The 9,989-nt window shown below is 60.1% G+C and overlaps 1 protein-coding gene across 1 annotated transcript in view; it reads right to left on the reverse strand.

Annotated features, from left to right (window-relative positions):
* Positions 1 to 661: 661 nt before the first annotated feature.
* The window catches only part of Glt1d1 (glycosyltransferase 1 domain containing 1), an 87,079-nt gene continuing 77,751 nt past the window's right edge, over positions 662 to 9,989 (reverse strand). The window contains exon 12 of the mRNA XM_023720574.1: positions 662 to 1,821. Coding sequence (XP_023576342.1) covers positions 1,660 to 1,821 — 162 coding nt within the window. The 3' untranslated portion in view covers positions 662 to 1,659. The remainder of the gene's footprint in view (positions 1,822 to 9,989) is intronic.

Here is a 9,989-nt window from a genome sequence, read left to right on the forward strand (position 1 = left end):
AAAAAAAAATAAATAAAGGATTTATGAGGTAGGTTTACAAAACCCAGGGCCTTCTCATTTAATTAACTTGCCAGCCTGTTTCCTTAAAAAACAAAACAAAAAAAAAAAACCCCTTTTTATCTTTTTTTTTTTGAGACAGAATCTCACTAAGGCTAGGCACGAACTTGCAACCCTCCTGCCTCTACCCCCGGAGTGCAAGGGTTACAGGCAAACACTAGCAGGCCAGGCTCATTTGGACCTTGAGAGTCACCCACAAGCCTGGATGTAAAGCTTTGGGCCCCCGGGGGGTGCTACTGAGGGGCATGGCCTTTAGGGGGGACCTGGGGACTCTTCCTGGCGGCCTGCCCTGGATGGGGACTATGGATCTGAGGTTCCCCTCTTAGGTCTCAGGGCCTGTTCTAGATGGGACCTCGCCACAGAGAGCCACAGTACAGTGACCCTTGCCCCTGCTGCGGCCACCCAGGTTCACACGTCGAGGAAACCTGGTGGTCCTGCAGCCCCTCGGGGACTCCCAGCCTCTGCCTCTCCTCTTCCACATGGGCCAGGCCAGTGTGGCCCACCCTGGCACAGGTGGCTTCCTGCAGGAACAAAGGACTGCTGTGGGGTACGTGGTGACAGACTTTATTCACTTCCAACCTGAGAGCGACTGGGTGTGTGCAGGGTACAGCCGGCCACGCCGGACGGCGGCGCCCATCCTGTCCCCCAGGAAATAAACACAGCATGGGTGCAGGGGGTCTCCGTGACACGGACCCCGGGGGCTTCTCGCAGGGCGGCCTTGGCTACTCTAGACTCAGGACCGAGGCCCTGTCCCTCCCGCTTACACCAGCCCTGAAGCCAAGAGAAAGGGGCACTGCCCTGCTGGGAGGAGTGTGGCCCATGCCCACCTTCCTGAAATGTGACTGTCCCTGACCCCAGCGCAGGGTGAGGGCTGTGTGGCTCAGGATTCAGGCACCTTTTCCCAGAGGCATCCAAGAACAGGAGCAATGGGGGCTGCGCCTCTAAGGCAAGCTGCTGGCTCTGCTGCCTTCCCAGAATGAGGCTGAGAAGCCACAAGCCACACCACGGAGGGGACACATGGGCCTCGTCCCTCCCAGTTCCCCAAGTCTGAGTGAAACCTGTACCAGGGCACTTTCCCTGCCAGCTCCCTGAATCAAAAGAGGCTGGGAACATGGCCATGCCACTCACAGTACCAGTGTCCCCTGGAGTGCCATGCCAGGCCAGTCTGTGACCGGCAGGACACTTGTCCGTGGTCCCCCAAGGCAGAAAAGGAGGGACGGCCCACCCCAGACCCAGAGACTCGGGCACCACCTGGTGCCACCAGAAGTGCCTCCCCAGTACTGGGTGCTGCCCTGGGGGCTGCAGAGAGACCCTGCCTCCGCGCCATGGACAGTGAGGAGTGGGCCTCAGCCCGTCCATGGCCGCTCCCAGGCGTGGCTTTTGCTGATGGCACTGGCACGGTGGGTGTCAGTCACCCGGAGACAGGGCAGGGGTCTGCCTTGCGGTGGCTCAGGTTTCCCAGAAGTGAGGTGGCTCCCATGGCCCCAGCCCAGCCCCTGAGCACCTCCAGCAGGAGCCTGGGCAAGACGCAGGCACCTGTAGGGTGGCAGGGTGGGCACAGGAGGGTAGGGCCACGGTGTCCCACGCTGTCCTGTGGCCTCCTTAGTCCTCCATGTCCCCCTCGAGCTTCTGAATGAGGTGCTGGTAGGTGTCCCTCTCCACCTCCCAGGAGTGCAGCCTGTTCACGTAGGCCTTGCCGTTGGCTATGAGCTCCTTCTCCAGCGCAGGCTCACTGACCAGTCTCTTGGCCAGGTGAACAAACTCCTACAGAAAAATGAGTGACAGGGAGAGAGACAGACACAGTAGGTGGAGGGGACCTGACAAGGGCGGGCAGAAGCCAAGGTCTGCGTCACGCCTGTCTCCCCCTCCCTGCCTTTCTCTCCTCCCCCAGTAGAAGGATTTCAGGGGGGTGTGATGACTGCTCCAGATCCCACGAGTTCCTTGCATTAAGGATACCGCTAGGTTAGGGACGCAGGGCCGGCGTGCGTGGCAGAGGTATGACCCTGGTACAGCATTCAGCCCCCGGCCCTGCCTCACTGGCTCTGTCTCATGACCCCACGGACTGGGCGGCTCTGCTCCTCACACCCCTCCACCTCTCTCCCGTGGCACCCCTGCCTTAGAGCAGCCAACCACGGACTGCATGTCCTGGAACCACAAGCCTCGTAAGCCTGTCCTGACTGCCAGGAGTTTGTGACCTTGCCAAATAAATAAATCAAGTTGCACTGTTGGCCCATTTGAGTGAATAAACGAGTCCGCCTCTCCTCCTTGGACTCGTGGGCGTCAGCATCTGCATCCAGCAGCTGGAAAGCTGGCGGCAAGGGTAGGGGCGAGTGCGAGGGCTGGCGTGGAGAAATGAGGCACAGGGGCGTGCACACGGATGAGTGCACAAATGCACACACACGTATGCAGACCTGAGCACACACCTAGAGACACAGTCACACATGCAAGCTCTCGCTTCTATGCACGCGCTTATACTCACAGGCTTTTACATATGTGTAGAGGCAGATCTGCACACACATGTGCACATGCACACACACGTGCACACACACGCGCACACGAGGATGATCCTCTGCATAGCACACAGTGCCATCTGCTGCCCTCTGTCCCTTTCCTTCTCTAGATCGACAAGACCCATTTCCGTCTCACCAGTGGCTGAAGAAGCAGGACTCTCCTCTCTGCCCATCGCAGCTGGGGGTCCTGCAGCCGCCCTGCTCTGGGATCAGGCCTCGCACACAGCCCAGGACCAGGGGGCTTCAGTTGTATGGGTCCTGCGAACCTGGTGCAGGGAGGGCACTTGGGCTCCGGGGTGGGGTCTGTGTTCGAATCTCTCCGCACAGCCTCGCTCGGCTGTGGTGCTGCGCACTCTAAGTGGCCTTGCCTGTGAAGGGCGGTGACCAGCCTGGGTCCAAGGATGGGCAGAGGGGTGGTACGGCCCTGGATTCTGCCTCACCCGGCCCCACGCTGCGGCTGGGCCATCTCTTGCTCCCGCTCATCACTGATGGATGCTCACAGGCAGGGCGCAGAACCGAGCAGGCGCCTGCCGAGCAGCTTAATATCAAAGCCCTTCCTAATTAGGAAAATTAGAATTATTCTGGCATTAAAGAGTGCTCAGGGAGAGGAGGGGAGCGTTCATTATTTATCATCCTTCATGTAAGCCTTGAGCCGAGCCAGGAGCCACCTCACCGCACCTGCCTCCGCCCACCCGCTGTGGGAGGAAGGACAGGAGTTCGGGTCACCCTGACCCCTTCCCTGTGTCGGGGTGATGGCGGCCGGTGCTTCCCGGTGCCAAAAGGATTAAATGAGTTAACACAGAGAGCAGCTCAGGGTAGAGCCTCACGCAGGCCCAGCCGGGGCTGGGCCCCACCAGGCCCACCTGAGCCCCCCGGCCGAGGGCTGGGCTGATATACAATGCCGGGCCACCTAAAAGCAATCCCACATATTCTCAGAATTATTGTTAATTAAACATTGAATGCCTTTTACAGCTAGCAATATAAACCACAGTATTTATGAACATGGAATTATATTTTTATGTATTATGTATACACTTCAGAGTAAATCGGTATTCTTTTCATAATAAAAACATAACATATTTATTCCCAGCTCATGGCAGACCAGCATTTGTATTAACATTATTTGAGAGGCCATAGCTTGGGTATATTATTTTATGATGCCAGTTGTATCTTTGATTTATCTGATGTGAGGACTTTGGCCGAAACCCAGGGCCTTGCACGGTATTTTATGACAAAACCCTGAATGGCAGAGTTTGTAGGAGTAGGTTGTGATACATTACTCCTTTTTATCTAGGAAATCTGAAAGAAGAAAGTCCTAGACAGAGCAAGAGAGATCCGGTGGGCACCGAGCACAACCAGTAGCTGCTGAGAAAGGCTGGCAGGCAGGGAGTAAGGCACCGGCTGGGGGACAGCGCTTCCTGCAGCCGCCCTCCGCTCTCCCTGTGCTCAGATCCTACGAAGCCTGGCTGGGCTGAGCCGGCACCCACAGCCCCAGAGCCCCTGCTGGGCAGGGCTCTGTGGAGACATGTGCTCCCGGGGGTGCTGTCCTCTGCCACTGGGGAGAACCCACAAGAAGATGCCAGGCACAGACCACAGTGGCTGGGACCCAGGCCCCACTTCCCCGACAGGCAAGGGCCAGGCCGGGACCCTCAGAAAGCCACCCACCTCACGGTGGCCTCCCTGTGGCCATGCTGGCTGCTGCAGCCCTGGCCCTGCAGAAACTGAATCCCACCTGCAGCCACGAAGTACAGCCTCGCAGATGGTCAGACCCAGTCACCAGGACAGCAGCCTCGGGAGACTCCAGGCCCTTGGCTCATAGAAACCTCAGGCCATGGGTGGGCAGCATCAGAAGTGGGACGCTCGGGGCCCTGTGTTCCAGAGCCAGGACCCTGGGCACAAGCAGTGCATCCTGCCCATGCCAGGCACAGCGACACGTGCGGTTGAGTCCTTCCCAGAGCTGAGCTGAGCGAGCAGGGCCTCAGGCCACCCCCTGGGAAGGCTGCCCATCTGAGAGGACCCTGGAAACCCACACCTGAGGCCCCCAAGACGCCCCGGCTGCTGATGGACCACATCCCTTAGGGGTGAGCCTGGGCCAGGCCTGGTGCTTATTTCTTGTGCTTTTTCCTGCAGAGTTTGATGCCAGGTGTTTACACAAACACAGCGAGCTGTTCTCAGTGAGGAACAGAGCCAGCGAACACACACACGTGGGCCAGGCCCATGCCGGGCCCAGAGATGTGTCGGGTGGGCCTGGGCAGCGCCCTGACGGCCTGGAAGGGCAGCCTGCAAAGGAGAGTGGCGGGGTCTCTGTGGGCATGAAGATGCCTGCAAAGGAGCTGAGCGTCCCGAGCCATTTTCCTGTCCTGCTGCAAGGGAGACCTTCTGTCTCTGGGTTTTTTCTACTCACCCCACCTCATGAGGCTTCAGCAGGGTTCAGGGAGGCCAAATAGGACCAGCTTTGCAGGATAGATGCTTCAGCCCATCCCATGCGAGGCCATGTCGCCACAGAGTCCCTGAGTGCAGGACAGCACTCAGAAGTTGCCTTCTGTGAGGAGCTAGCAGGTGTGGGTGGCACCAGGGGCAGCACGCTTCCCAAGAGCACCGCGCCCTACCACTCTAGGCAGGACTCAGCCCATGTCTCCAGGAGGAGCTCGAGCCAAGCACGTGGACACTGGGGTTGGGCTTGGCTGCTGGAGAACTCACTGAGCCCCTCCCAACTGCATCACAACAGCTCAGGAGAGGAGGCCCCGGCCCTGCAGGGGGCACAGGCCAAGAATGGCGGGGCTTCTCAAGTGAACAAGCTGGGTCCTCAACAACGACCTGGAAGTCTCGTGAGACACCGCGCTACACGGCCCCCTGGACCTGGGGCCAAGGCCCGCCTGGGAGTCTGCACTAGCTTTCCTAATGCCCTCCAGGGCTCATGCTTTGTGGCACTAACTAAACAGCCACTAAGGACAGCAGCTGTGTGTGCGCGCACATGGCCACCATAGGAATCCTGACACACGTGCTCCTGACACACTCAGGCAACCCTGCAGCTGCACTGTGCAGCAGCGCCTCCCGCCAGCTCTCAGGAGCAGTGCTGAGCCAGCTCTGGAAGGGGCTGCCATCCGCAGGGCTTCCGCATCCCGGTGGCCGTGCAGAGGGCTGCCTCGCTGGCCAGGAAGAGCTTGAGTTCCATCTTCTTATGCAGTGCAGAGTGGCACAGAGCACGGTAGAGGGTGGAAGGAACCTGCTCTTTGCTCCTGCATGCCCAGGCTTGGGCGTTCCAGGGACAATGCCCAAGTGCTCACGCCCATGACAGGGCACTCACGGATGGAGCCTGGACACAGTGACTCAAAGCGGGGAGGAGGGGCTCCCCCAGGAAGGAGGAGTCACTCTGTGCTGCTTTCTGAGGCGGAGCAGACTCCTGCCCAACAGCCCTGGTGGGGACAGTGTCCAGCGAGGGCCTAGTGGCCATCGCCACCTGCGTTTATTTAACGCCTATGTTGGTGAGCGTGCTGCCACAGCCAGCTGCATGCTGTCTTTGAAAGTGCCGCAGGTTCTCCTCTGTCCCTGGGTACCATACTTGCAGCTGTGTATGGAACAGAGCCAGGCTGAGCAGCGAGGGTCTGCGCCTTCTACCCGCGTCCTCTCCAGAAGATTGGAGGCCTCATCCCATCTGCGGAGCCCTGGAGCACCAGCCCCAGAGCCAGGAAAAACAAAACAGCTTTGCAGGCCCTGCTCTTGGGCCTTGGAGCCGCAGAGATGAAAGGCAGTGGCACTGTTTTGTGGCTGATGGACAAGCAAGGCCCGAGCACAGGCAGGTATCAGGCACCCGTCTGAGGCCACGCGTTGCTGGTCGCAGAAAAGGGAACCGAGCTCCAGCCGTCCTTGAGCTTGGCGTCAAGGACCAGGCAATCAGGGGGGGCATTGCTCAGAGGGGCAGCGAGGAGCAGATTGGGAAGCACGCGGGAGGTGGCCGGTTCGCGGCTCAGGCCCCGGGCCTGGGTTGGAGGGAGAGAGCCAGCAGGAGAGCAGCGGCCGAGTCCCTGGGGCTCTGCCTGGGAAGGGGGAGGGTGGCTGGGGCAGTGAGCCCCAGGAACGACAGGGCACAGACTCTAGGGAAGTGGGGAGGCGGGCCTCGCAGGCCTGGTGCAGCATCACTGGGGTCAGCAGCGGCTCCCCTCACCCGGCCAGGGGGGAACCCGGGGTCCCCACTTCCACTCCGGGCCCCATCCGCTCACCCCCAGGCCAGGGCCGGGAATGTGCTCACCCCGGGGGAGGCCTCAGAGCAAGCAGACAGGGCAGCAGACTCGCCTCTGCCCTTCGCTCCCAGCGGCCTACTCAGGCAGGCGCCTGGGGCCAAGAGGAGCCCAGCCTCCGAGGCCTCGCGGCTGCGGTCGTTCGCGAGGCGCGGGCCCCACCTGGCGGCCGAGGCTGCTCCTGCGACACCTAGCCGAGCTCCTGGGGGGGGGAATTCCCCGCCCCGCCCCCTCCTCTGCCAGTGCCTCCCTGTGCCCCCCCTCCCCCATCTCTTCTCCCCGTTCCTGCCCATCCCCTCCCTTTCTAGACAGAAGAGACAGGAGACACAGAGCCTGAGGACTGGCAATTGCCTAGGAAGAGGAAGGTCAAGCTGAGTCACAGGGAAACTCCTCGCCCTCCTGGGCGGGGCTCCGGGTCCGACTCCTCGCGGGTCAGGGGGGATCCAGGGTAGACGCTCGCTCGCTCTCCTAGAGGCTGCTGTGAGCTCAGCCGGACCCCCGCAGAGCATCCCTGGCCCTGCATGTCAGCTTGGGACATCTTCAATTATTACAGCAGCCCAACTGGGATGCACCTTCTGTTAATACTGACTGTGGACTCAGAGGCGCAGAGCTTTGAGACACAAGGGCTAGGATTGTGACTTGCTCCTCGGGTGTTCTGCAAGGCCTGCACCGAAGTTTTCATGCCTTCAGAGTGTGATTCTCCTGAGGGCCAGCGGGAGCTCAGGCCCAAGCAGCTGCTGCTCAGGGCAGCAGGAGGGGACGTTCCAGGCTGTCACGGGCAGGCTGGTGTCGCTGCAGTCCCCACCGGGGCTGGAAACACTCCGCACATTCCCCCAGGATCCAGCACAGGGTCAGCCCTCCGCACAGCTCCCAGATGGGCCTCCCCTGCCCACGACACCTTGGAAGTACCTCCATCTCTAGACAAGGGACAGCAGGAGACCAGAAACACAACCAGGACCGCACAGATTTCCAGCAGTAAACTCCAGACCTGACCCCTGGGGCCCTGGCTGGCAGAAGTCTAGAGGCCTGGACCGGGCCAGGATGAGCTCAAGGCCAGCCGGAACTACAAAGCAAGACCCCATCTCAAAACTCCAAGCAACAAATAAATGAGTAGAAAAGAACCAGAAACCATCCTTAAGAGAAGGTGGACCATGGGAAACGCTGAGAACGGTCAGGAGGAGGTAACAGGTGCTCCGTAAGCGCTAGCTGCCATCATCGTGACATTCTGAATTTCCTACAGTTGTCTAACACACAGACCGTCTTCCCGCACCACAGGATGGAGCTACCCTTTAAGAGTCTGTGCCCGAGAGAGAAAACGGATTCACAGTTTCCGCTCAGTGGCAAATGGATCTTAATTTTGAAGCTATAAAATGCAGCTGTAAAATACGGAGGAAAATAGCTCAGCTCTGCTTAAAAGGAGAAATCACAGGATGGTAGAAGTGGTGGAAACCCGATGCTGAGAAGGCTGGGAAAGCTGCCCTGGAATCGCGGCCGCCAGGGATGGAGAGCGGCGACTGCCCAGCGGGCGGGCCTGAGCTCCGGGCCTCTCAAGCCAAGAGCCCCTGTCGTCCGAGTGGGGCAGCTTTCCCGCCGGGCTCTCTTTGGTCTCCATGGCTCCACCTCCCAGGTGGACAGCGAGGAGGTTAGCGCTGGCCCCGGCCAGGGCACAGCTGAAACCCAGAAGCTGGGGCAGCAGCTCTGCCTGCACCTGAGGACAAAATGCGCGTGGGGGGGGGGAGTGGGCAGAAGCCGAGGGTGCCGCTGGGCATGCGCAGAGCGCAGAGGCTCGGCCAGGACTCGCGCACAGCTAAGAAGGCAGGGCGCAGCCAGGCAACAGGGACTGCAGCCCGGGAGGAGCCTGGCGCACGGCCCGACCTTGCTAGAGAGTCGGGGGACAGCGTGCAGGGGCCTGCGCACTCTGTCGTGGAGCAGCTGGCTCTGAAGGATGGGATCCTGGCGACTCCTAATTCCAGCGGCTCCTAGAGCAGGCCAGGGGTCACCCCGAGGCCCCAGAGAATGGAAACGTGCCCGCGCCAGCCCCCAGCGAAACACATGGCTTCCTCAAAGGCGCCCCTGCGGACTTCCAGCTGCGGGAGGGGGAAGTGAGCAGAGGTCGTCCCTTGTGAGCCCAAGGCCGCCCGCAGTGGCTGAGCTGGGTCACAGGCCTGAGGGCAATGTGCTGCCAGACCAGGACTGCCCTTCGGGCTCTCCTGGTTAGTCTGAATCCAGTCGCCTGCCAGCTGCTGCCTGCATCCCCACACAGCTCCGACGGGGCCCCAAAGGCCTCACTGGTGGCCGCTCTGCAGCCCAACCCCCTTCTCTGACCTTTCCCGCTGTTGACCTCGGGCCTACATTTCAAGGTCAAGTGCCTCTGTGGTCTCAGCCAGGCATAAACTCCAAAGCAGAGCTACCGGCTGTAGATTCTGCAGGATCTGCAGAGCCCTCACGGCTGTCCACATGAATTCAGCCCGCGTGGATGCTCCTTAACAATGGCGACACACGCTTGCAAATAATCCATCCAGGCCGTGGGGCGGAGGGCAGCTCAGGTCACGCCCCTCAGGCTGAACTGCACCACAGTCCAGACTGCTGGAACTCTGCCCTTAAGGCATTGGTCCCTAACCCGCCGGGCACACTCTGATCCTGACGCTGAAGGGAGCCAGACCAAGCCACGCGCGACATCTGTGTGTAGCACACGACTTCAACTTCCAAGTGCTAAGAAACACAGCCCCACCCCAGGTAAAACTAGAATAGTTCTGTTTTTTAAAATAACCTTTGTAAAATAAATAAATAAATAATAAAATAACCTTTGTAAAAACGAACACCAGAGTGCTCGAATCAGGAGACAACCACAGTAAAGGTCGGAGCGTGGGGCAGGCCAGGTCCCCAAGGCTCCAGTGAGGCCTCGGCTGCAGATCTGACCTACGCTGGGAGGCACAGGGCTGCATGGCGGGAGACCTCACCAGCCAGGGCTTCAGGCATTCGTGGGCAGGCCCTGTGCACCCGCTCATGTGTCACAGGGACAGTGCTCAGGCCCGATTTGGGCTCTGAAGCTGCACCAAGGTAAAGTGGCGCTGCATTCGGGGGACCAGGAAGATTACTCTGCGGGACAAGGTGGTGCCACGGGGCTGAAGCTCCCCACCACAAGGCGGTGCCACGGGGCCGAAGCTCCCCACCACAAGGCGGT

The sequence above is a fragment of the Octodon degus genome, unplaced genomic scaffold (assembly GCF_000260255.1).
Source record: "Octodon degus isolate 3935 unplaced genomic scaffold, OctDeg1.0 scaffold00076, whole genome shotgun sequence".
NCBI classification, from domain to species: Eukaryota; Metazoa; Chordata; class Mammalia; order Rodentia; family Octodontidae; genus Octodon; species Octodon degus.